This window comes from Trichosurus vulpecula, chromosome 7 (genome assembly GCF_011100635.1).
Source record: "Trichosurus vulpecula isolate mTriVul1 chromosome 7, mTriVul1.pri, whole genome shotgun sequence".
NCBI lineage: Eukaryota > Metazoa > Chordata > Mammalia > Diprotodontia > Phalangeridae > Trichosurus > Trichosurus vulpecula.
The window spans coordinates 19,431,181-19,458,737 of record NC_050579.1 but is presented as its reverse complement, the minus strand read 5'-3'; the positions used below and the strand labels follow the sequence as shown (position 1 = coordinate 19,458,737).

General features: G+C 46.5%; 1 protein-coding gene across 1 annotated transcript in view; it reads left to right on the top strand.

Annotated features, from left to right (window-relative positions):
- Positions 1–1,268: 1,268 nt before the first annotated feature.
- Positions 1,269–27,557, top strand: part of MYL10 (myosin light chain 10) — a 31,858-nt gene continuing 5,569 nt past the window's right edge. The window contains exons 1-5 of the mRNA XM_036768664.1: positions 1,269–1,304; positions 15,501–15,593; positions 16,940–17,015; positions 18,021–18,125; positions 22,539–22,617. Of these exons, the coding sequence (XP_036624559.1) occupies positions 1,302–1,304; positions 15,501–15,593; positions 16,940–17,015; positions 18,021–18,125; positions 22,539–22,617 (356 nt within the window). The 5' untranslated portion in view covers positions 1,269–1,301. The remainder of the gene's footprint in view (positions 1,305–15,500; positions 15,594–16,939; positions 17,016–18,020; positions 18,126–22,538; positions 22,618–27,557) is intronic.

The window sequence follows — 27,557 nt, the reverse complement described above, 5'->3', positions numbered from 1 at the left end:
TTCAATCAGCAAGCGGCCACTCTGCCAGGCATGGTGAAGGGCTCTGAGATCCCTGTCCTCAAAGAATTCACATTCTATTTGAGCATAACAAGATATAAATAAATTAATATTTTTGTTGTTTGGTCGTATATAGGTCATGTCTAACTCTTTGTGACTCCCTTTGGGGTTTTCTTAGTAGAGACACTGGAGTGAGTTACCATGTCCTTCTCCAGCTTATTTTACAGATGAGGAAACTGAGGCAAACAGGGTTAAGTGACTTGCTCAGGGTCACACAGTTAGTAAGAGTCTGGGGCCAGATTTGAACTAGGAAGATGAGTCTTCCTGACTCCAGGCTTAGTTCTCTATCTAATGCAACACCTAGCTGCCCACATAAATTAATATACATAAAATGAACACAAGGTGAATTTGGGGGGAGGAGTGCTAGCAGCTGGGGAGGGGGTCAGGAAAGGCTTCCTTAACCTGGGGGCCACAAACTTGGGATTTTTGGTATTTTGGTTATAGTATTTGATGTCCTTTGTAATATGATGTATTTTATTTTATGCACCTAAAAATATCATTCTGAGGAGTCCACAAGTTTTCATTGGATTGTCAAAGTGGGCCATAACACAAAAAGTGAAGAACTCCTGGTGTGGAAGGGAGTGTTTGGGCAAACTTTTGATGAAAACAAGGGTTTTTAAGAGATGGAAGTGAGGAAGGCATGGAGCACCGCCATTTTAAAATTGTGGACATGGGAAATGGATCAAAATCTGGAGAAAAGCAGGGAGGGCAGCTGGAATTGCCTTCTTTCTCCCCTTTTATTCAGTTGGCTAGCATTTATCGAACACTAGAAAATCCTAGACTAGTGTCCGTGGGGATCCCAAAGAAACGTCAGATGTAACCCTTATGAAGTCAAAGACTCTGTGGTCTAGTAGAATTCATCTTCGGGAGATCAGCCCATCTGGCAGAGTCCATCTTTAGAGCTCTTTTCCATTTTACGATAAAGGCCCAGCATTCCCACCATGGCCGCACTTGCCCACCATGCTTGAGTGCCCAGTTGGTACTCTCTGGGAGGGGGCATTTTCAAGGGCAGCCCTAGACCAACGTTCAGCTCCAGCTTTGTTGCTGGGCAGATCCCAAGTCCTGCACAGATGAGATGCCAGAGATTCTCCTGGGCTCTGGTTACCGCACTTTTACCACCTTACATCTATTGTCTAAACTTGGAACAGGCTTATTTGCCCTCATTGTCAGCAACACTATAAAATTGCCAGTCGATGTGCTATCTTGCAAGTTGGCACAACAGAGGCGGCAGAGAGAACAGCTTGATGGTAGGTAGGATGGGATTATTTTTCTCTTTTCTTTATCTCACTCCTTTCTTTTTTTTCCCTCTCCCTTTAGCCCCATCTCTTGTGTGTGTCCTCCTCCTCTTTGTTCCCCCCACTCTCTTTCTCTTCCATCTCCTTTGTCCAGCAATCCTGATGGGAGGAAGCTTGAGGCAGCAGGAGCTCAGCTAGAGAAGGTCTCTGTCAAGCCCAGGTGGCTTCAGGTCTAACCTGAGGTCATCCCAGAGGGAGCGGAGGGCCCACCCACAGGCAATAAGGGGCCCAGAGGGCCTCCCTCTCTGGCTTCTCATGGTTTCCTCTTCCAAACCTCTTCCTTGACCTTGTATTCCCAACCTTAACCATACATCTCCTACCCTGACCTTGTCTTCCCCCGGCCCCAACTTCACTGAAAGCCCCCAACCCTTGAATCTGACCTTGGACCTCAACCCAACAACACAGACCCCACCCCACCAGTCCAAAACTGCTTTTATCTTCCTAGTTCTGTTCTCCATTCTAACCCTGGCCTTAACCCATCCTTCCCCCCCTCCAAACCTGAACCTCACCCACAAAACTGACCTTATTCTTTCAGTTCTGACCCTCCCCCAAACCAGACCTCATCCTCCCAGCTCGGGCCATCCCCCTCATCCTTAACCTCATCTTCCACCATCATCTCATCACACTCCTCCAACCTCCAACCCCAACCCTGACACGGCCTCCCCTCCGCCCTGACCTTAACACCTCATTCCAGCTGTGGTCTCAGCCCCAAGCCTGTGCTTACCCTAGTCATGCCCACACCCCATCTATCCAAAGCTTGTCACCTACTTTGTCATAAGTTGGCAGTAATAATTTGTTGACTTTGATTTGTTTAACGATTACATTTTTCTAGGTTTGTGGGGAGATGAGAGGTGGTTATGAAAAGAAGGGGCGGTGAAGGAAGAACAAAGAAGGGAAGAGGGAGAGGAAGAGAGGGGCAGACAGGAGGGGTTTGTATTTGCTCAGAACTGGGGAGTGGAATGGAAAACTCTGGAAGCCGCAGCTCAGGACTTTGCCCTCTCCTTGTTTCCCTCTAAAGACAGTGGGAAAGAAGAGAGGATCTGGGGGTCACAGGGCCTGTCTTTCTACTTGAGTGACCTTGGCCAAGTCCCATGGGCCTCAATTTTCTCATCTGTAAAATGAAGGGATTGGTTTGGGTGGCCTCAGAAGTCTTTTCCTGCTTGAAACCTGTGATTCCTCTTGGTTCCCTCCTGGGGTCGTGCTCTCCCAATGCATTATCATGATACTGAAGTTCTTCCAGGTATGGAGGTTAGTCTGGGGCCAGAGCAGAGCCAAGCTGTCTTCTGTCTTCCAGGCCTTCAGCTGCTCTGAATTCTTGCTAGCAGGGAGTAAAGGGTCTGATGCCCTCATTCACGGACAGGAGCTTGGCTGTGACTCATAGGGAGGGATGGGGAGTCTTGATATCAAAGCACTTGAAAAGCTAGGGCTGGACCCAAAGGGATGAGGTGCCAATAGCTGGGAGATCTTAACCCTAGAGCTGGAAAGGACCTTGGACACCATCTCATCCAACTCCCTCATTTTACAGACGAAGAAACTGAGGTGGGGGATAAGAGATTTATTGTAGGTCCCAGGAGGAAAATCGATTTCTAAGCTCACTGGCAGCTCTAGGCTAGGAGCCTTTGAAGGGCAGGGGAGAACTAGCCCTGTATTTGAGTAACTCACTACCTGTGTGACTGGAGGCTGGGCATTTCATCTTCTTGGTCCTTGGGTCCAGCTTGTGCAGAATGAGGGGACTCAGCCAAGAACATAAGGCTGGCAGGCACCTCAGCAGCCATGTGGTGCAGCACCCTCCTTTTGCCTTTGAGGAAACGGAGTGGGCCACAGAGTGGACCTTTGTCTACTAAGGGACTTGGTCAAGGTCACGTCGCTATTACTAATGTTAACCTAACACCTTATAAAGTGCTTTACACACATCACCTCATTTGACCCTTATAAAAACTCTGGGAGTAGGTGCTTTATCCTCTCTGTTTTACAGATTAGGAAACTGAGGCAAACAGGGTTAAGTGACTTGGGCAGAATTGTGTAGCTGGTCAGTGTCTAAGGCGGGGCCCCCTGGCTCCCCATCCAGCGCCATCTGGCTCAGAAGCAGGATCTGAAAGCAGATTCTCTGATTCCAGTCTCAATGCGCTGCCCACTGTACAACACTGCCTCACATTCTAAAATTATTTCTATCTCTAGAGCCCAGGAATTTCAGGATCCCAAGAGGCTTGTATGGACAGCTTGCTGTGTAGGTGGCTGGCCCTTCTGCCTCATCGATGGCCCCCCCCCCCCCCCCGAATCCCCCAACCCAGTCTCGGGAGAACAAAGGTTTTTTGCTCCTGGAACTTGGTCCCTGTTTGTTGTTCAGGCAGCAGGAGGTCCTATTGCCGTGGGCCAAGCCCTTACACTTTCTGACACCTTTCTCTGCAGAGGAGAAAGGAGAAAGATCTAAGCCTAAAAGGGAAGGGGGGAGGGAGCAGGGGCAAGGGAAAGGGTGGGGGGAGGCTGGAGGAAAGAGAGCTCAGTCTCTCTTTCCATAAGGAAGTGATCATTTTTTATTAATCAGAGGGAAATGTATATGTAATTATGTTAGATGAACTCTGTGGGGAGGTTTTTTTTTTCTTTATGATGTCTTAAGGGATTTATAAATATTACAGAGATTTTATAGCATCATAATATTTCAGCTGTTCAGTAAAGCTTCTTTCAAAGGATTAGTGGAGACAAAGAACCATAGTTAAAATAATTACGAGTCAGCAGACTGCTTCTAGGCCCTGACAAACAGTCTTGGAAGACAGGGTGAGATGCATGGGTTCAGGGAGATCACTTGGGGAACAAGGGGGAGACCACACAGAGCCTCTGGAATGGAATTCAGAGGGCCAGAGGACCCAGTGAGCAAATTCCACTGCACACACAGCCTCCCATTTGCCTTGGGTGTCTGGGTTTGGGGTCTCTGCCTTTGGGGAGAAGAAGAGGACTGGGAAGAGGGAGTGTCCCTGAGACAGAAGAACAGGCCAGGACTGGGGTGTCTGCTGTCTGGGCTTAGGAGGGCGGGTCAGTCTCCTCTGAGTTCTGGTCTGGAGCTTGGCTCATTCACTCATACCTCTTTTGGGAGAAAAGGAAAACTCAGTGAAATATATCTCACTTCCCTCCAAAATAGACCAAGAGAACACAGCTCTAGATCTGGAAGGGACCTCAGAGGCATCTAGTCCAACCCTGTCATTTTACAGATGGGAAAACTGAGGCCCAGGGAGGGGAAGGGACTCTAGATTCAGCTGACCCTTACTATCCAGAGGAAGGGGATAGGCAGGAGCCTCACTCTAGAGCAGAGGATATCTAGTCCGGCTTCTTGTACAGATGCGGACGTTCTGGCCCAGATGGGTCAAGTGACTTGTCCACAGCCACACAGATGCTAAGCTTCTGAAATGGGATTCGAACCCAGTGTCCTTCCCGCCATCCCAACCTGCCTCATAGGGTAGGGACTGATGACCTTTGTGTGGATGCACTCAGACACAGGCTGTGGCTGAAAGGAGAAGAGCTTATTTGGGGGTTGACCGTGCTTTTAAGGGAAATGGGCTGGATATGTGTTGTGTGAGAGATGTGATGTGTGTGTGTCAAGGGGTTGAGGGAGATTCTGTTGTGTATTTAAAAAAATGTAAGGCAAATACAAGCCCATCTGTATTTACTGAGCACCTGCTGTATGCACAGGACTGTTCTAGACACTTGGGGTGAGGTAGGGGTTGTGGGGAGGTGGGGTAGAGAAAATCTAAGATGTATGTGGGAGTGGCTGTGGTTGACTGGTCCCAGGAGGAGACGGGAGGACTTGGGGTGGGGGCGGTGTATAAAAGGGAGATTTATGTCAGGAGTGAAGAGGTGTGTGTGTGTGTGTGTGTGTGTGTGTGTGTGTGTGTGTGTGTGATAGAGACACAGATGGAAAGACAGGAGGGGTAGAGGGAGAAGAGAAACAGGGAAATTCAGCTTGGAAAAACAAAGAAAAGGAGAGAAAAGCAGATTTAAAGAAGTCACAAGGGGGAGAAAAAAAAGGCAGAGACAGACCTAGAGCGGAGAGAGCACAAGGCAGGAAGCCAGACTCAGTGCTGGAGAGGAGGGTGCTGCTGTTCCCACGGGAGCCCAGGGAGCCGGAGGAAGTAAATTGGGCCTATGAGTAATTCTAGGCGGCTGACAAAGGACGGAATGGGAACCGATTTTGGAGGGGCTGATGAAGAAAGTGGGAGAATCTTATTACTGCAAATGCTAATTGTATTTAAATCGAAGGCAATCCCTGTTTGAAATGCAAATTGTGTCCTTCGGGAGGTCTCCCAGGCCATCTCCTCCTGGGTCCTCCCCGACCAGGGCTCTCCTTTGATGGTCCATCTGGCCTTCACCTGCCCCAGAAAGGGCCCGGCAGCAATGAGCAGCAGGGCCTTTCCCCCTGACTGGGGCGTCTCATTCATTTCATAATGAAGGAGACCAACAGAGGTGAAGGCCCAGCCCCCTCCCCACCCTCATGGAGGGTCTGCTGGCTCTCCGAATCTTTCTAGGCAATCTTTCATGTGGCAAGACAACAGGAAAAGCTGGAGGCTTTGGTCTGACCTTGAGGCCCCCTAGATTCTGGCCCTACCTGACCCTGCCAAAACCTCATCTTTCACTGCTCACCTATAAAGAAATGTCTGCTCCAGAGAGGCCAGTAAAGTGCCTCTTTGTCCACGCCATTCCCTCCATCTGGAATGCCCTCTTTCCTACCTGCTTTGGGCACAGTTTTACTCACTTCACCCTCACATCCCACATAGGCTAGGTCAGGGGTGGGGAACTGACAGCCTCAAGGCCTGGAGTTGTGTGAAATTTGGATTCACTCAAAAGGCCACACTTGAGGACCTAGAGGGCCACATGTCACCTCAAGGCCGCAGGTTCCACATCCCTGGGATAGATAGTACTTGTCATATTATCCCCGTTTTCCAGATGAAGAAATTGAGGCATGGAAAGCAAATGACTTGCCCAAGGTCACACAATTCTTAAGTGGCAGAGAGGGGATCTGAACCCAGGTCATCGTGACTGCCGCTGTTCCTGAATTCTGAATCTGCCCCACCCTTCAAGGCCCAGGGTCCAGCCTACCTCCTCTGGTAAACAGCCTGCTCACTCCAGGGTCATCCTTGTCTCTATCTGGCCACCAGGAGAAAGTGAGGCTGGTGACTCTGCACAGCCCTGCCTCACTTAAGTCCAATTCACCAGCCAGTCATGGCATCGCCTGGCTGATGTCACGGTCTCCTTAGAGAACAAAGGGCAGTGATTGCTCACAACTGGGCATGACCGGCCAGGGGTTCAGATGAAAAGTTCTGGGGACTTTTGTGGGGTACAGCGAGATCCAGAAGCCAAAGGAGCTAAAGCAATTACAGAATTACATTAATAGGCTCAGTTGTGTTCAGTCGCGTTGGACTCTTTGTGACCCTGTCCGCGGTTTTCTTGGCAAAGATACGGGAGCGGTTTGGCCGTTTCTTTCTCCGGCTCATTTGACAGATGAGGAAACTGCGGCAAACAGGGTGAAGTGACTTGCCCAGGGTCACACGGGCAGCACGGGTCCGAGGTGGAATTTGAACTCAAGTCTTCCAGACTCCAGGCCTGGCGCTCTATGCACTATGGCACCACCTAGCTGCCTCACTTTAATGGGAAAATGCATTATGACTAATATGAATTATTATCAATCTCATTCTCTCAATAAGTGAAACATATTGTCAAGACTATTTAAAGCAAGCTTCCTCCTGCCTTCATCTCCCTCTGCTCTGCTCTTCTTTCTCTTCTACTTTTTGGTTAAATTGTCAATTATTTAATACAAATGAACACGAACATTCGCTGTACGAAGAACAGAAAAAAGGGGTGCAGCGGAATCCGTGAATCTGTTCCACACAACTTGGTTTTTCCACAAAGTGCTTGTTAAATTTAACACAATTGCACCAACGACGCTTGTCTACGTCCCCTTCTAAGCTTCCGTCTGCTCACTTTGGTGCATTTAAAAGTATTTTATTGATGCTTTCTTCCTTTCCTTTTTCCATCACTCCCTCCCTCTTCTTCCAGCCTTCCATGGTTGGCATTAGGAGAGTGAGTTAGAAGCTAGTACTCTTTCCTTCCTCAAAAACCCTTTAAAATAAAAACATCCTCCACCATAATCATTGGAGACAGCTAAGTGGCTCAGTGAATAGAGGGCTGGGCCTGGAGTCAAGAAGCCCTGAGTTCAAATCCAGCCTTAGACACTGACCAGCTGTGTGACCCTGGACACATCATTTAACCTCTGTTTGGCCACTGAAGAAGGAAACGGCAAACCACTCTAGTATCTTTGCCAAGATAACCCCATACAGGGTGACAAAGAGTTGGACACAATTGAACAATAGAGTAATTATAATTAATTTATATATGTGTGTGTATGTATATGTGCATACACACATATATTACGTATGTATATATACACACACAAAATTATATTGTACAAGTCGCACACTCCTATTTATCTACCCCACCCCCAGCTTGCAGTCCGGTAGGGGGTTATGATGGATCCCAGAGTAACTATAATGTAAAGTGATGCATGCTAAGTGCCTGATTGAGGTACTAATGTAGAAATGAGTGCTATCTATGGTCCTAGTGGAAAGAGAGCAGGGAAGGCTTCCTGGAGGAGGTGGCATTTGATTGGGATTTGTAAGATGGCCAGGAGGTCAATAGATAAAGAGTGAATAGTGGGGAAGGCTGGCCAGGGTTGGGAGGTTATTCCAGGTGCAAGCATGAAGGACACATGCAAGGTCTAGATTAATGGGATTCAGAGCTGGAAGGAACTTGGGTAATGATCTAGCTCAGGGTCCTTCTTAGATGAATAAGCAGAGAGCTTAGACAGCTTCTCTCAATTCATAGTTATTAGGTTGGAATCTCTGTGATTAAAAACTTAGCAAGGACCCCAGAGGCTTCCTAGTCATACAATCAACCATATAGTAAGAGCTCACTACGTCTCAGATACAGCGCTAAATCCTGGGTCTACGAAGAAAAAGCAAACACGATTCCTGCCCTCAAGAAGCTTATGCTCTAATGGAGGAGACATGTACATAAATCAGTACGTACCAGATGCATACAAAGTGGATATAAGTAATGTTAGAGGGGAGGTATTAGCAATCAGAGGGACCGGAATGGTGGTTCTGCACGTGGTGGGATTTGAGCTGAGTCTTCTAGGAAGGTAGGAAAAGCAAGAGACAGAGGTGAGGAGGGAGAGTATAGGATCCCAGCTCTAGAGCTGGAAGGCACCCTGGAGATCATCGAGTTTGGATGAGGAAATGAAGGCCCATGGGTGTAAAAGTACTTACCCCAGGTCACACAGGGATTGAGAACTGGAGACACGATTTGAACCCAGAGCCCTTCCCCTACACTGTACTAACATCTAAAGTCCAGCCAGGCCCTATGATTCCAAATCCAGTTTTCTTTCCACTGTACCACGGCACTCTTTGGCAAGTCACAGAACCTCTCTGGGCTGGCTGCCATTTTCTTTTTCACCTAATGAGAAGATTGAGCTAGGTTATCTCTGAAATTCCTTCCAGTTATAATTCGCAAGAGCCTGTGATGCTGAGTCAGTCCCATATTTCCATGCCTACGATGCCCTTCAAATTCATCACCACCCTTTCCCGCCCCCCTTCCCTTCCTGGCCAGCATGTGCTTGTGGGTCTAGAGGACCACTGAGGCCTCTTCCCCTTCTCCAATCCAGCAATTCCCTGGTGCCAGACTCTGCCCTGGCACCGGGGAGAGCACAATGCTGGCTTTTGCTTTGATGTGTCTAGGTCCATATATGAGACTTTTTCCCTCGAAACCTCCAAGTCCCTAAAATCTAAGAATTAAGACAAAAAATTTGAGAGAAGAGGAAGGAGAGCGGCTGGTACAATGGGTTGCCTGGGCACCCAGTCTGGGGCAGGGGCAGGAGAGGATGATTATTTTTATTATTGTTACTGCTAATTTTTTAAATTCTAAAAATAACAGAAAAGATTCTGGGAAACAGCCCAGTTGAAAGAACATTAGCATTTGTGATATAATAAAGTGATTAGAGGCGGCTATGAAGTTGGCCTTTTAATTATTCAGCACAGGGAGCTGTGCTGTTCAGAACAGAGGGGTGATTAAGAGATGCAAGGAGGAATATAAACCACCTCATTGCAGGCTGGCCCAGCCCTCCTGCTGCTCCCCCTGCCGAGGGTTCTCTCCGACTCTGCCTAGGCACCTGGCTCTGAGCCCTCTCCCTAATGGGAGGAAGGAGAATATAGGGGGGCTGACTGGACATCATTGAGGAAGCCTCCGTGAAGCTGGGGAAAATGAAAAGAATGGGTGGAGAGTGTGGAGGGAGGGAGGGCAGAATTCCCCAGCATTCTGCCCAAGTCAAGCCATACCTGGAACAGTGTTCAGTCTTGGGGACCGCATTTCAGACAGGATGTTGGTGAGAGGCAGCATGGTGTAGTAGGGAGAAGGCAGGCCTCTGAGTTGGGAAGATTTGGGTTCGAATTTTACTTGAGACATACTGGCTGTATGACCCTGGGCAGGTCACCTAACCCAGTGCCACAGACAACTGTCTAAGACTGTACATTGAAGACTAGCTTACCAAGAGTGGAGGAAGTTTCCTATACTGTTGAAATCACAGGGACCAATGATGACCTAAAGTTCGTCCTTAGAAGAGAGACTAGGGTGGTGGGAAGACTTGAAATGCCATAGGAGGATTGGTCCAAGGAACTGGGATATGTGTCTTCAGATATTTGAGGGTAGGTTGTTTGGTGGGTAGAGTCAAAGGGTCTGGGTTCAAATTCAGGCTCTTCTATTTACTCCCTGTGGATAAATCACTGAACCTCTCTGTGCCTCAGTTTTTTTATCTGCAAAATGAGATGCTTGGAGTCAATCTCACGGTCCTTTCCAATGCTAAATCTTATGACTAAATGATGGCACAGTGGAAAGAGAACTAGCTCTTAAGTCAAAGGACCTGGGTTCAAATTTCACCTTTTATGCTTACCCTCTGCGTGACCATGGGTGAGTCACTTTACCACTCAAGGTCTCTGTTTCCTTATCTGTAAAATAAGTGGGTTAGATGAGTTCATCTCTAAGGCTCCTCCCTGTTCTAAATCAATGATCCTATAATCTTCCTACCTGGGTGATCATGGCCAAGTCACAACTGTGACTCTCGGGCTTCAGTTTCCTCAAGGGTACTCGAGGGGTTTGGATGAGGGGGCCCTTTTCAGCTTTAGACCTTGTGATCATATATTCATAAAGCAATGGCTAGAAGCTGCAGAGATGATAGCTAGCCAATAATAATAGCACTTTAAGATTGCTTTTCAGATATTATTTCATTGGCTCCTCACGACAACCCTCTGAAGTAGAGGCTGCTATTATCCCAATTTTGCATTTTGGGAAACTGAGGCCAACAGGGGTTAAGGGATTTGCTCAGGGTCCCATAGCCAGGCAGTGTCTGAAGCTAGATTTGAACTCAGGGTTCAGTGCTCTATCCACTGTGGCTCCACCTAGCTGCCTCCGGCTAACTATTTATTTCTCAGGTATATAGAAGGAGCTATTCATTTTCATGGATGACTGGGCAGGACAGTCCCCATGTTCTCTTCTAGCCTAGACTGTCTTTGATTCTGTACTGCACGAGTGACCTCCTGAGGAAGGTACAGGACTGGGATCGTCTTGGTCTGGGTGACCCAACAGCTCTTAACTAAAGAACAGCCGTGTATCTTGGAAACTGGGAAAAGGCAGTTGCTTTGAATTACATGCTCTTTTGGCTCAGCCAGCATTCTCTTGGCAAGGGCTTCTCTCTTTATGGATCTGTTTCTCAGTTGTGCCAGGCTCGCCCATCCCACCTGGCGTTGTCTGTCAGGCAGGGAGAGAGATCTTTGGAGGAGCAGCCTCACATCTGGGGAGGTTGCCCTCCTCCCATTCTGGGTAGGACCTGGTTACCCACATGTCAGGCTAGGATCACAGGTCCACAGGGACCTTAGAGATCCCCCAATCCAACCCCCTCCTTTTATGGATTAACAAATGGAGGCCCATAACAGGTTAAGTGATTGACTCAAGGGAAGCAGAAGAGATGGAATTCAAACCCGGGCCCTTTGACTCTGAATTCAGGACTCTTTTTGCTGACCCACAGCTATGAGGCCAGGTGTGCAGGGCTCCATCTCATACTGCCCTACATTTATCCTTGCCCCTGCATTACTTTCATGTTCATGGCTTCCTGCCCCTCAGAGTAAATCTTAGAGACTTCCAGGGACCGACACATTGGGAGCCAGGCTTTGAATATTGGTCTGAGCGCAAGGAGCCCTGATGAGTGCAGTGGAGGCTTGGGAGTCTCACAGGATCTGGAGTCTTGGAAAGCCAGATTCCCAAGCAGTCATTTCGATGGGGAAAGGATGATGGCATGTGGATTCTTAGGTGGGATCATGGGCAACCTCTATTAAGAGCTGACAGATGCAGGAAATTTGTCTTTGGTGCCCACTCTTCTTGCATTTATACATCCTTCTTGGCTTTCTTTGAGCTAAGCCCTTGTTTCTCTGCAGTCTGTCTTATATCTCTGTCCCAAGAGTTTTCAGTCTTGTCTGACTCCTTGTGACCCTATTTGGGGTTTTCTTGGCAGAGATACTGGAGGGTTTGGCCAAGGTAAGTAGCACTAAGTGACTTGCCTAGAGTCATATAGCCAGTAAGTGTCTGAGGCTAAATTTGAACTCAGGAAGATGTCTACCTGACTCTCGACCCAGTGCTCTATGCACTGTGTCACTTCGCTGTACACACACACACACACACACACACACACTCACACATTATGGATCTGTTTCTCGGTTGTGCCAGGCTTGTCCATCCCACTTGGCGTTGTCTGTCAGGCAGGGAGAGAGATCTTTGGAGGAGCAGCCTCACATCTGGGGAGGTTGCCCTCCTCCCATTCTGGGTAGGACCTGGTTACCCACGGGTCAGGCTAGGATCACAGGTCCACAGGGACCTTAGAGATCCCCCAATCCTTCACACATCCAAGGGCCAGTTTCTACTGCCATGATTTCTCTAGCACCAGCATGAGGCTCTTAAAATAATCAATGGGTCTGATCAGTAGTGGTGTGTCCACACTCCCTACTGCCCACCCTTCCCCTTGAGAGTCTATTAATTTAGTTCAACTTAGCTGTTGTTGCTTTTCAGCCTGGAACTGTGATTTTATCCATGTAGGGGGCTAGTGAGGAAGAAGTCTCTCTCCCAAATCCTAAAGATCTCCTCTTTAGCTTGGGAGATGCCTAGGGCCATTGATTGGTGAAGTAAATGAGCTTAGGCAACAGAGTCAGTTTGTGATAGAGTCAGGACTCAAATCCAGCACTTCCTGGCTCTAATGCCAGCTCTCATTGCACTATGGAATTCTCTCCCTACTGCTGGCTTTACATGAACCAAACCCCTCTACAGCAATACTGGTGGGTGGTCTTCCAGGCTCATCTTGGTCTGTAGTCAGTGAAATGGAACTCACTCCTTCCTGGGACAGCCCATTCCATTTGGGGGATTGTTCTAATTATCATGAAATTTTCCTTTCATCAACTGAAATCTGTCTTTTTGTAACTTCTACACATTGTTCTTATTTAAGCCCTTTGGGTGGAAAGCAGAGTAGGTCTAATCCAATCTTTCAAATCCTCGAAGACAGCTTTCCTCTCTCACCCAAGTTCTCTCTTCTACACTCCAAATATCTCTACCTCCTTCCACTGCTCCAGATGTAGCATAATCTTCAGTCCCCTCCCCACCACTGGATGAATTCGAGGTTGTCGATGTCTTTTCTAAAAATGGGATGCCCAGAATTGAATACAACACTCCTCATCTAGTCTGACAAGGGTAGAGGATGGCAGGACTGGGACCTTTCTTCTTATGGACAGTTTTCATCTCTTAGTGCAGTCCAAGATTGCATTAACTGTCTTGACTGCCATGTTAGAGTGTTAACTCAGGACAAGCTGGAGGTCCACCAGGAAGTCAAGATACATAGACATTAGCCTAGCCACACCCTTCTTTCATACTGTCCATCCTGATTTTTTAGACCCAAGTATAAGACTTTACATTAAATTTCATATGTTGATGAATTAGTGCTTTTATCCATGTCAATGCCCCATATGCCAGCGAAAGTCACAACCAATACCAAGTTTTCTCATCCTTAACCACTAAGGATATCAGGAAATGTCTGATATAGAATGACATACATGAGGTGAGCCTTTAAAAAAACTAGGGGTTATGGGAGATGGAGGTAAGGAGGGAGGTCACTGCAGATATGAGATAAAGTCAGTGCAAAATCATAGAGATGAGAAATGGAATGTCATGTGTAAGGAACAGTTAACAATGCAGTTTGGCTAGACCATGGTGTTTAACCATAATTTTAGTGAAATAATGTGTAATAAGACTTGAAAGACTATAAAAGTAGAATCTGGGTTCAGAAGAGAGACAGAGACAGCAATAGAGAGACAGAAACAAAAAGACAGAGAGAGAAGAAGAGACACAGAGAGAGAGAATGGGAGAGAAGGCTCTCAGGCCACAGACTTGGGGTACCACTAAAGTTAGGTGGCATGATGTAGGTGATGGAAACTAAGGAAGAGTGGTAAGATAAGTAGGAAGAGAACCAAGAGAGAGTAAGGTTCTGACTGTCTAAAGAAGTAAGACTGTCTAGAAAAGAGGGTCATCTATGGGGTCAAATACCTCAGACAAGTTAAGAAGAATGAAGAAAGGGCCCCCAGCCTTAACAGTGAAGAGATCATCAGTGGCTTTGGAAGGGCAGTTGCTTTTGAGTGATGATGGTGGAAGACAGATTGTAGTGAGTTCCAAAGGGTGAGAATAGAAGTGAAGGCAATGAGTGCAGAGAGAATTTTAGAGGAGTTTGGGTTATAAAAAAGGAGAGACACAGGAGGCTAGCTTGAGGGCTTGGTAGGGTTTAGTGAGGGTGTTTTTTTTAAAGGGTGGAGGAGATCTAGGAGAGCTTGTAGGCAGCTGGGAAGGAACGAATAGATAAGGAGAGATGGAGGATTAGAAAGAGGAGGGGAGTGATCATGAGGCCAATCAGCTGGAGAACCCTAGTCATTTAGCTACTTCTGAATCCACTCAATCACACCATCATCAGGCTTGGATGTGTCCAACTTGTCCTCAAGACTCCATGTGAGAGACTCAAATGTCAGATGTTTTGCTGAAATCCACAGATAGTCCACCATCTTTGCTGGTTGGCCATATCTTCATTGGTCCAACAGATACAGGAGATCAGCCAGTCCAACCCCCTCCTGGCCCAATCACCCACTCTAATTCATAAATTAGACTTGGTCCTTGTCTTCAAGGAGCTTATAATCCAGTAGAGAAGAAAAGAAGTACATACATACATATATATATATATGTATATACACATACATACATACATACGTATATGTGTGTGTACGTATATATATATGTGTGTGTGTGTATATGTGTATATATATGTATATATATATATGTGTGTATATATATATATATATATATATATATATATATATATATATATATATATATATAAAACCCTCTCCCACCACCCCACCCCCTCCCCCAGATGGGAAGAGAGGTGGCTGTTATCTTGAGGAACTTCATGGACAGGGTGGCATTTGAAAGATGGAGACCACTTCAGCAGGGGGAGCTTGGGTCGCTATGTGGACGGAAATTTAAAGCATAGGAAATAGCAATTAGAATAAGCTTTAATCTTCTCATCTGTAAAATGCAAGTACTAGGTTAGACGATCTCTAAGCCTGGCAATTCTATGATTCTATTCTTCCAGTCCTCGAGGGTGGAGACTGTTACATCCTTTGGAATACCATTGCCCTATAGCTTAATGATCCCTTGCCTTATGCCCCGAGGGTGGGGGCTGGTTAGACAGTAATGGACTGGGAAGATGTGATGCTTATTTACAAGGCTTCAGTAAGATTTTGCTTTTTCTCTGTTTTGGGAGTGGGGAGTTGGTATGGCTATTAACACAGGTAGGGGTGGTAATAATATGGTTTTTAATAATATAGGGCTTTTAACTTTTTCTCCAAGGTGTTTTCACGGGGACTCTTTGTCCCAGTGTTGGGAAGCTGTAGGCCATGGTGGCTGCCAGTGCTTGTGTCTGCATGTCGAAGTGGTAATGACTGATGTCACATATACATTGGTTTGTTGCAGGCTCCCAAAAAGGCAAAGAAGAAGACAGAGGGAGGAGCTGGCTCCAATGTGTTCTCCATGTTTGACCAATCCCAGATCCAGGAGTTTAAAGAGGTTGGTTACTCCAAAATGGAGTCAGGGCCCCCACCTGTCCAAACTTGAGTAAAAACCTGTTTCTCTAAGCAAACCTTATGTGTAAAAATCCAGGTATAGAAAGACAGAGAAATAGACAAGAGGAGGTATAGGGAGACACATAGAGAGACAAAAAGAAAGGAGAGGAGAAGAGGGGGGACAAGAAGAGACAAGAAGAAAAAAGAGAAGTGAGAAGAGGAAGAAGAGAGAGAAGTAGATTAGGAGTGTCTAGAACATGCTCTAAGAATGTACTCCCAAAGCTTCCTTTAGATCACCAACTCCCGTGCTTAGCCCCTGAGTACACGTGAAATCGGACTCATGTTATAAAATGTTGATTTGCACCCAGTGTTCGAAGAGCACATTGATTTCTTAAAGCGAGGCAGGCTTGAGGAAACAATGGAGTTAAGCAGAAAGGTCACTGCAGTCAGGGTTTTGAATCCTGTCTCTTGACAGTTAATACCTGTGTGACCCTTGGCAGCCATTCCACCTCTCTGGGCCTCAGCTGTAAAATGAGGAGGTTGAAATTGGCCTTCAAGGCCCCTTCTATCGCTGAAGCTATCATCCTATGATTTAAAAACTGTGTGCTTTCCCCCTCTCAAAAGGACTTGATGCTGAGGCCCAAAAGGAGTGGTTTGAAGGGCAGAATGTGGGTGGGTCAGAGAATCGTAGGCCCATTATTTAATCCCACTGCATCTAGGCTGCCAAGGAAGATCTCGGGTAAATCATTTTATTTCTGACCCTCAGTTTCTCCATCTGTATGATGAGCGGGGTGGGACTACATGTCCCCTGGGGTTCCTTTCTTCTCTAAATCTATGATCCAAAATGGCTCTTCCTGAGCTCTGTCTGCCAACTACCATGGTGAGGTTTGCTGTATGTGCCCACATCTTTCCTACCTTGAGTTTCCTTCTCTCTGGGAAGAATGAATTGGGCATTTAGTTGGTCTGTCCATAGAAATGGGTGGAAAGAGGGCTGGGGTCATTGGAATACCATCCCTCAAGCCTCACAAATACAAGTTCTCATGGGTTAAAAGAGTGAATGGCTGGAGCTAAGAGCATTGACTGGGACCCAACTCCATGTTTCACCAAGTGTTAATTTGGTAAAGAGAAGTTTGAGTGGATTTGATTAAACTTCTCACCAACATAGATTGATGTGTTGAAAGTATGTAATGCCCAAGAATTCCATAGGCTGAAGAGAAATGAATAATGTAGAACAGAATCTGGGCCCTTGTTCTCGTGTGATAATAAAATCATAGTCATGGCTGGGAAGAAGGAAGGGAGCAGGAGGTCCAGAAGGAACTCGGCACTAACAGGCTATTTGTTCTTTGTTAGGCCTTCACCATCATGGATCAGAACCGGGATGGCTTCATTGATAAGAACGACCTGAGAGACACCTTTGCAGCCCTGGGTAATGCTCTGAGATAAAGAATTATAATGATGGTCACAATAGCTCCACTTTCTAGAAGGATTTACTGTTACAAAGAACTCCACATATGTAGCTATTTAATCCTCCCAATGGCCTTGTGAGGTAAATAGTAAAAACATTCATTCATTCAGTTTTTAGCAAACCCGGCTCCATGCAGAGCTTGATGCTAGGAGCCAGGGGCCTGTTTTAGAAGAGTTTTGAGTGAGGTTTGGGATCTCAGGGTAGAGTACCAGGTTGTTGTATGTTATAGGTGTGTTCTTATCTGGGTCTGGAAGGGCTGAACGAACTGAAGGAGAGGAGAGAGGGAGGATGGAATCTTGACCCAGTGTCTGGGCTTTGGTTTAGGGGCTGGTGCTGCTTCAAGCTGAGGAGAATCCCTGGGGAATGGGTGGCTAGTTCATATTCACAGTCTCTGCCAATGAGAAGAGGTGCTTTTGGCTATCATCTAAGGCCTTGCCTTATCTAATTGGGTTGACTAACGGGCATTGGGCTTCCCTGGCTTCTTCAATTTGAAGGGCAGAGGGGCCACCGATGTCCTTGAGTTCATTTCAGTTGATTTTTCAGTCATGTCTGACTCTTGGTGACCCATTTGGGGGTTTTTGGCAGAGATACTGGAGTGGTTTGCTCATTTCCTTCTCTAGCCCATTTGACAGATGAGAAAATGGAGGCAAGCAGGGTTGAGTGACTTGCCCAGGGTCACACAGCTAGTAAGTGTCTGAGGCCAGATTGGAACTCACAAAGATGAGTCGGCCTGACTCCAGGCCCAGGGCTTTGTGCGCTGTAGCATCCCCATGGGTAGGTATGACTAACCTCATTTTATAAATGAGAAATCTAAGGCTCAGAAAGCTCAAGTGACTTACCCAAGGTCACTCAGGTAGCACATGGCAGTCAGAAATCAGGTCTTCCTTCCTCTTCTGATTCCACGTCCAATTCACTGCCCATCGTCCGCTGAAGGTCCCATAACTCCCTTCCATCCTCTGCTCACAGGTCGTCTCAATGTCAAGAATGAAGAGCTGGAAGCCATGGTGAAGGAGGCACCTGGTCCCATCAACTTCACTGTCTTCCTGACCATGTTTGGTGAGAAGTTGAAGGGTGAGTATCCTTCGGAGGAGCAGAAACTGGCAGAGGGAAGGGCAGGGCTGGGGGAAGGGCGGCCTGGAGGATGGTTTTCTGAGGAGAGTCTTGGTCCTAAAGCAGCCATATTCGAGCTCCTCCAACACCAGCTGCCATCACCTTTTTCTGACTCTGTGTTGCCTGCCCCCTTTCCCCCACCCTTGGAATGTTCTTCCTCATCTCTACCTCTTGGTTTCTCTGGCTGCATCCCAGACTCTGCCTTTGGCGGGAGGCTTCCCCCGTGTCCCCAGCTGCTGGTTTCTTCTTCTGTGGAACGACTTTCCTTCTACTCTATATCCCTCTTGTATCTACCAATCTGCTGACATGCTGCCTCCTTTATTAAAACCATAATGAATAATAATAACAATACCCAGCATTATTCGGCCCTTTAAGGTTTGCAAAGTGCTTTACAAATATCTCACTTCATCCTGACAACAATCTTGGTAGGTAGGAGCTATTATTGTCCCCATTTTAAAGATGAGGACACTAAGACAGACAACGACAGGGTCACGCGGGTCTTCCACACGGCCAGGTCTTACGATGACATTCAGTTGGCTTGACCTTCTCCTCCACCCTGTTGGTCCTCCTGAACTCCCACCTAAGGGTGGACATTTTTGTGGTCTCAGGGTCTGGAAAGGGGAAGGAGGAAGCTGAAGTGGGGCTCAGTGTCTGTGAGGGATGTTCTTGGGGTGATGAAAAGCTAGGCTGGGGGATTTCTTTGAGGTAAAGTGCGTCTTCGTGCATGGCCAGAGTAGGAGAGGCGGTGGTAAGCATTTCAGTCACCGCCTAACATTCTCCTTGTTCCTGTGACTCACTTTCTTAAACAGATTCTGTGCCATCACAGAGACCTACAATCCCTCCACCCCTCAGGACTTTCTCAGACCATTACTCATGTCCTAATTTCACTTTCCTCCTTTTCTGACCTGGAGAGTTCTGAGAAAATAAGCAGGACTTTGAGGTTGGGAGAAAGGGAAGGGGGTGGGGAGGAAAGGGAAAGTAGGAGGGAAGAGAAGAGGATAGGAAGGAAAAAAGGAAGAAAAGGGGAAATGAAGAGGAGAGGAGAGGAGGGGAGAGGAGAGAAGGGAGAGGGAAGGAAAAGAAGGGAGGGATGAGAAGAAGGGAAGGAGTGACCTTAATTCCTTCCTCTCCTCCGTCCCATCCCTGCCTTCTTTCCCTTCCCTTCCCCCTCTTCTTCCCTTTCCTCTCTCTTCCCCTTCCCTTCCCTTCTTTTTCTTCTCTTTTCTCCCTCTTCTCCCTTTCCTCCCCTTTCCCTTTCCCTCCTTTTTCTTCTCTTTCTTTCCTCTTCTTCTTTTCTCTGTCCTTCCCCCCCCCCTCCTCCCTTTCTTCCAACCTCAAAGGTTGTTACTTTTCTCTTCCTCCCATGGCCCAATGGGCCTCATAATCCTTCAAGGAGGTACACATGTTGTGGTCTGGCTCTATTTGGGAGGGTCAGCGCAGAAGTGACCAGGAGGGATGCACTCGTGCCAATAAGCTTAGAGCCATAAAGCTTGTGTTCAGGTTTCCTTATGAAAACTTATTATCCATAAGATACAGCAGAACCTTGCTAATGTGAAACACAAGGGATTTGGGGGATGGACTTTGAATTAACTGAATTGGGATTATCTGATGGCTTGATTTAAGAACAAAAGGGGGTCTCTAGCAGTTTTGAATTGAGCTATTTTTGCCTTAACTGACACCAATTCAGGGCCTGTCTGTGGCATTGTTCCATTCAGGGGAAAGGTGCTAGAGAACCTAGGAAGTAGCTGATATAGACAACTAGGCAAGAAGAAGGCAGACTTCCCTGGCAGCTCAGTCTGGCGGGAAGCAAACTGGCTCTGGAGTCAAAGGATCTGGATTCAGATCCTCCTCTGATGCGTATTGCCTGTGTGACCTCGGGCAAGTCACTTACATTTCTGGGCCTCAGTCTCATCAGTAAACGAAGGCGTTAGACTAGACAGCCTCTGAGGGTCCCTTCCAACTCGGTCTGTGATTAACAGCTGTGTGACCCTGGTTCAGTCACTTCTCCAAGCCGGCCTCAGTTTCCTCCCCTGAAAGATGATGGGGCCGGATGAGATGGCATCTGGGGTCTTCCCTCTCCAGCTCTAGACACACAAGCCGGGGTCCCTGCTACTCTTTCCCTCTCTCACTCCTCTAACCTCTGTGTCCCACCTTCATGTCACCCAGAGCCCTAGGCCTTGGGAAGCTGGTGCCACGTCCCCAGTCCACCATCCTCAGGCTTCCACTTGGCCAGGAGGAGGCCAGCTTTTTTTCATTTGACAAGGGGGAAACAGCTGGGCCTGTCAGGCCCTTCTGGCTGGGCTTTTGTCATGCAAACGATGCTGAGCCAAAAGGCTGCTCGGAGCCAATCAAAGCTAATTGGGATGAAGAGCCTTTGTAGTGGGAGCAGAGAGTCAGGAAGGGAGCAGAACGCAGGGAGCTAGACCTGGCCATTGGACTGTGATTTTCATTTGCCAAGCTCCATTCCAAGAGGATGCTGAAAGGTGCCTTCCCTGGGAAATCTGTGGCGCTGTAATTGATTTCTGTCTTAAAGGGTGAGCTGGGATTCTGGAGACAAGACCGAGCCTTGTACATTGATATTACGGTGCCAGATGAACAGCTAACAAAACTCCATTTATGTTAATGCCATCCACATGGAACTGTAGCTACAGGGAAAAAGAGTAATGCAATTTGTCCAGAAAGCAGCGATGCCGGCACATCAAAAGGCCGCGCTATTTACCAGCTAATCAATAAAGGCTGCCTGGTGTAGCCCGGCTGGGCTGGGCCTCGTGTCTAGTGCAGGGGAGAAGAGGCAGTTTGCATGCAGGAAGGAAAGAAAGGAAGCCTCCCCACACCCCCACAAACCATCTCCTGCCCACACGCAGCGGGGTCTGTCTCCAAAGGGGCCCCATTCTCACCCTGGGAATGGCAATCTTCCTTGCACCTGGCCTTTCACATACAGAGAGACCTGGAATCATGCCTTCTCCTATGCTGCTCTCTCTAATTTATCCTGTGTATAGTTTGTTTATACATATTTATTTGCATATTGTCTGCCGTTAGGCTGTGAGCGCCTTTGTACCAGTGATGATTCTTCGCCTCTTTGTATCCCCAGCACTTAGCTCATAGTAGTCATTTCAGTCCTGTCCAACACTTTGTGAGCCCATTGGGGGTTTTCTTGGCAGAGACACCGGAGTGGTTCGCCATTTCCTTCTCCAGCTCATTTTACAGATGAGGAAACTGAGACAAACAGGGTGAAGTGACCTGCCCAGGGTCACCCAGCCAGTGAGTGTCTGAGGCCAGAGATTTGCACTCAGGAAGATGAGTCTTCCTGATTCTAGTCTCTCTCCACTGAGACCTAGCAAGACAATAGCACCTTTAAAACTCTCCAAACCGAAATTTAAAAGCAGCAATATTAACCGCCAAAAACCTCACTAAGTGATAATCGATAATCGGTCATGTCCGTTACCCTTTGAAAAAAGAAGAAATAGCCCTGGGCAAGGTGTATTCATTTAAATAATAACTCTCGTTTGCTGTATTTCACCACATTTCGAACTCCCCCTCCACCCCCTCCCCAAATCTGGCTTCTATCAAACCCAAGTGCTGCCTATAATAACCTTCAGCTTATGATAAGCGGCAATTAAAGTGAACAAGGATGATAAACACGAATCATCCAGCCTTCCAACAACGGCTGCTTTAATCTTTCTAATGAACCCTGTCACGTCCTTGCTTAAAAATATTCAGTGACTCCCTATTATCTTGAGGACAAAACTATTGAGGTACCTTACGTCCTGACAGGAGCCTACCTCCCCAGCTGGATTTCACTATTCTTCACACTCATGCTGGGATGAGCCAAGATGAACTATTAGCTGGTTGTAATGTCATCCAGCTTTCTGCTTTCTCCATGCATGCCTCCAGCAAGGCAGGAGACCTGCATTCTAGTCCCAACTATGACACTAGCTTGGTTGTGACCTTGGATAGATCATTCAACCACGCTAGGCTTTGCTTTCCTCTTTGGTAAAACCAAGGGGTTGGGGGGCGGGTGGTAGCTAACACCTAGGGTCCCTTCCAAAAGTGATTTTAATTAGCTGTTTTAGTTTGTTACAAAAGGAAGTCTTACTGGGTGGGCAGGAGTAGGGGAATGACTGATTTTTTTGAAGATATCAATAAAAATGTTAATTTAGAAAAAAAATTAAGGGACCCAGTTCAAAAAAATAAATCAGTCTAAACTTCAAGGGAGGGGAGAGAGAAGTTATGGGATTTGGTGAAGAAGTCTGTCTTTACCCTGACCATCCTGATTTTATTGAAACAGACCCTACTTCTCTTAGCCTCAGTCTCTCTGCAGGGACTCCTGGCTACATGAAACATTCACCTGTTTTGTCTGGTTTGTCCTTCCAGGCACAGATCCAGAAGACACCATCCTGCATGCTTTCAAGATTTTTGATGTTGAAGGAAAAGGCTTCCTTAAGGCAGACTTGTAAGTTCACCTTTCAAAAGTTCCCCTTCATTTTTTTAAACGAACATTTTATTGATGGTTTTAAAAAATCACAGTCAATCCAGATATAAGCCCCCTATTCCAGCCCATCTAGTAAGTCTTCCTCTGTAACAAAGAAAAGGAATTAAGCAAGAACAACTACCACAGCGATGACACCCCACAATGTACGAAAAATTTTTGTATCAATAGTCTTCATTTTCTCCAAGGAAAGGGGAAATGTGAGGTGAACAGCATTTAGCTTGACTCCCCACATCTGGAGTAACACAAGGGAAAGCATTTCTTCATTTCATCTCTATCCCTGGACAGGTAGATAATTATGGAATTATCCCTGGGACACATAAAGGAAGGAGATTTTCATATCACTTCCTTAGGACCAGGTTTGGTCATTATAAGCACTCACTGTTCAGCTTTGTTAAACAATCCACTTTAAGAGAAATGTGTCCTCTCTCCATCCTGCATAGAAAGACAGTTGAATGGATGGATGGTTTTCCAATATTGCCTTCCCCAGATGAGGAAGGATGATAGGTGGTCACTTGAAGAATTCCAGACACTCACGGGCATTAGATAGACTGACCTCTGTGTTTTGGAGAGAAATCAACCTACAACCCCCAGATCTCTACCTATTGAATACATATGGGTGATCATAATCACCATGTTTGGCAACGAGTGAGGAGACACAGCCCAGATGGAAACTACTATCACATTTCTTGCTAAGAACCCAATTCTTGAAAAACAAGTCTCAGGGCATGGAGACAAAGGTTTCCCTGGGGAGGGTATTCATTTTCCTTGAAAATATTTGGCTTTGGATGCTTCTTTTCTACTGTAGACACCACTCAAAGTTTGTGGCTCCTGAGAGGACATTTATTTATATTTCCACATTATCCAAAGGGGGTCTTGCCAAGGCTAAAGTGTGAAGGCAATTAGTTTTATCTTTGATTATCCACATCTGGAGTAACCCTTCACAAAGAAAGAACAGAATTTCATTGAGAGATATAAAAGAGTATAGTGCATAAAATAATACACTTGGAGCTGGAAGGGAACTTAAGGATTATATTGTCCAACCCTCTCATATTTACAGATATGGAAATTGAGGCCCAAAGGAGTTACTTGTCCAATGAAGGGACAAGATTTCTGGTTGGGTTCACTATGAGTTTATGTTATAAAACCTCAACTGGGCCCTCACTGCTGCCAGGCAATCCTACTATATCTCTCATCAACTCGTTATCTCACTCTCCATAGTGGCTCTTCTAAACCTTTTCATCTCTCCTCAAACCTCCCATGACAGCCTCTGCCTACTCTGTCAGTGGAGAAACTTGCATCATATTTTACAAGTAAGAAATTGAGGCCATTTGCCAAGAGCTCCCTCTTCCTGATCTCATATCACACAGATGCCTTCTGCCACTCTCTCCTCCTTCACCTGTCTCACATGATGAAGTGACCTTTCTCCTTACCAAGGCTCAAGTGGTTCCATTCCATCCCATTCCTTCCACAAGACTCCCTCTGTCATCCCTACTTTATCACTTATTTTCAAACTCTCCTTCTCTACTGGTTCATTTCCTACAAACATGCCATGTTCCCCTCTTCCTCAAAACCTCCTCAATTGATCCTTCCATCCCTGCTGTCATCCTAGATCTCTTCTGCCCTTTGTGGCTGAACCCCTTGAGAAGTCTATAACTGGTACCTTTACTTTCCTCTCATTCTCTTCCTGACCCCTTACAATCTGGCTTCTGACCTCATTTCATCAAAACGTCTCTCTCCATAGCTACTAATGATCTCTGTTGCCAAAACCAATGGCCTTTTCTCAATCCTCATTCTCCTTGATCTTTCCGTAGCCTCTGGTGCTGTTGGTCTTCCTGTTTTCCTGGTACTTTCTTCTCTTGGTTTTGGGGACACCACTCTTCACCTCTCTGACTATTCCTTCTCAGTCTCCTTTGCTGGATCCTCATCCAGATCATGGCCTCTAACCACAGGTGTTCCACAGGGTTCTGTCCTGGGCTGTCTTCTCTTCTCCCTCTACATACCACTTGGTGATCTTATCAACTCCCATGGACTTAATTAACTCTGACGATTTTCAAATCTACACATCTTGCTCTAGCCTCTCTGCTGACCTCCAATCTTGCATCTCCAATTGCCTTTCTGATGTCTCCAACTAGACATCCAGGAGACATCTTAAACTCAGTATATCCAAAACCAAACTCATCTTTCCCCCTAAACCCTACCCCCTTCCTACCTTCCCTATTGCTGTAGAGGGTGACATCATCCTCCCAGGCTCTCAGGTTCCCAACCTAGGTGTTACCCTCAACAACTTACTAGCTCTCACCTGTGTATTCATATTCAATCTATTGCCAAGGTTTGTTGACTTTACCTCTGTAATATCTCTGGTATGTAGGGTTTGCCATTTTCTAAGGTATAAATGCTCCCACTGAACGTTTAACAACCAGCTCTTATAAGCTGATACAAGCTGGCTCCAGCACCTCTCAGGTATGGATCGATGGTAGTTGAGGTCCCTTTCAGCTCTGAAATCCACTTATTCTATATGATAGCTCCCAGGCCCAGCATGGGTGGCATGACTGAAGGTCAAGGTATAGGTCTCTGAAGCTTTGGATCACAGGAATCATGGACTGAGTTGAAACTGAGGCCCAGAGACATTAAATTACTTGCCCAAGGTCATGCAGGGCTGGGCTTTATCCAATGCCCTCCTTTTCAGTGGTTGACTGGGTCCTTGGAAGGGCATTGATAAACAATACAATGGTTGAGAGCTTTTTGAATAAATCTGGAGACTGTGAGATGATTTTCAAGAGAGGCTTGGGAAAGTGTGTGCTGTTGGATGACCTGAAAGGGCTCTGAGGCGAGCCTCTGAAATGGTTCCTAATTCTGGACGTAGATTACAAGGTGAGAAATCAAGACAGGGAAAGCCCAGTTGGAGATCTTGCCCTTGAGGTGATGGCAGTCAGATGCAATGCTCCCCTCTATTCAAACTCTCTTGGGCTATTTCCTATAGATGGCATATTTCACAGTTAAAATGAAGACAGTTCCCTCCTCCCAGCCAAACTCCTCTCTCTCCAAAGGTCAGAGCTCCCTTCTCTCTGCTCTGTTCAAAGTAGACAGTTACTTTAGTCTGTCCCTACTGGAGACTGTGATGTTTCCTTATTAGACCTGAGGGTAATGCTGATCATTACAGAGCAAACCATTTAATCAATTCCTGAAATGTCTTTGAGGTTTTCGTTTGTACTCATGGGCTCCCCTGGGTTAGAGATTTGAAGGTTTTGTAACAGATTCTTGGGCTGGTGCTTTTCCTTCCCACTTTAACATGGATCTTCCAAGCCCAATTAATGTCATATTTTAGAACTTTAAATTTTAACGATAATTGTGTTCCATATTAAAATAATTAAATAACACTGGGAAAAAAGCCTTGATGACCTTTAATCAACATTTATTTTGTTCATCTCCATATGAACGGGCCTGGGGGGGCCATGGTTTATGTCCCGTCTCCTCTTGTATTTTCACCTCGTCTGGAAAGTTGTGACTCATGTAGTCCATCTGATGGTGGTTGGAATGGGCCTCCAGATGGGCTGGGGACGGTACATTTTACCGATTTACAGCCCTGGCCCTATTTTCTCACTTCTCACAGACCCCTTGGTGCTTTCTATGTCCTTCCACCTTCAGCATCTCCCTCCCACCCCAGGAGTCTAGGGAGAGAGAATTCAGGGAGTTGATGGCAGCGTCTCCTAGTATGTTCCTAATAATGTGGTTCTCCTGAGGTCCCCGTGATGAGGCCCCCACCTCCCCACCCCCTTCATTCTTCCCCTGCCCTTGTTCCATGTGCTGCTGGATCAGGGGAAGTCACTTGCCCCGCAGATTCCAATGATAATCTTTTAAATGATTGTATGCAAATCAAAGGAACAACAAAATAGTTTCAATATTAGAACCAGTTGATATTGGCCAGACTGTTCATCAGTGAGAGCCCCACAACATGACTCTAGGCACGAATTCTGTAAAGGCACCAGAAGGCTCTGGTTGTTGTCTTGTTTGGGGGGAAGTTCTTGTTTTTCTTCCAGAAATAAATAGTATGTGAAAAGGACATAACTTTCAACATTGGAAACTGTGACTTCTCCTTCCTCTATAAAATAAATAATGGAAAATGCACATAGGTCTTTAACTTGGTTTCCTTGTGCCCCTGCCAGAGGATGGAGGGTGGGCTGGGCATCAGAAGATTATAATTAGACACTGGATTCTCCACATCCCTCCCCCATACCCTTACTTCCTCCAATATGAGCATTCCGTTCAAATTTTCTAGTACACATTTAGGCCCATCAAGCCTAAGATTCTCGAGTTTATGTCTATGTGCTGGGGGGGTGATTATTCCCAGCACTGCCATGACCTTGACCTTCATAGCCCATAATGTTTTCGCTGCCCAATGGGACAAAGGGTGATATCTCACACAGAAAGCATGAAAGGCACCTCTGAGCACTTAAGAAATGGCAGACCTGGGGCAGCTAGGTGGCACAGTGAGTAGAGCACCGGCTATGGAGTCAGAAGGACCTGAGTTCAAATCCGACCTCAGACACTTGAAATACTTACTAGCTGTGTGACCTTGGGCAAGTCACTTAACCCCAATTGCCTTCCCTTCTCCCCTCCAGAAAAAAAAAGAAATGGCAGACTTTGGTGGGGGGAGGTGAGAGGAGGGCAGGAATTGTTGCTCCAGGGACATAAAAGGTAGGGTAAATCATGATGGATTCCCAGGGGAAAATGCTGATAAAACCAGCTGTCCATGAAGGAGAAAGAGCTGAGTTCCAATCCTGCCTCTCTCCCTCACTATCTTTCTAGGGCTCAGTTCCTTCATCTGTAAAATGAAGACTTGGACTAGATGACCTTTAAGGTCTTTCTACATCTAGGACATGCAATTATTTGTCTGATGGGCC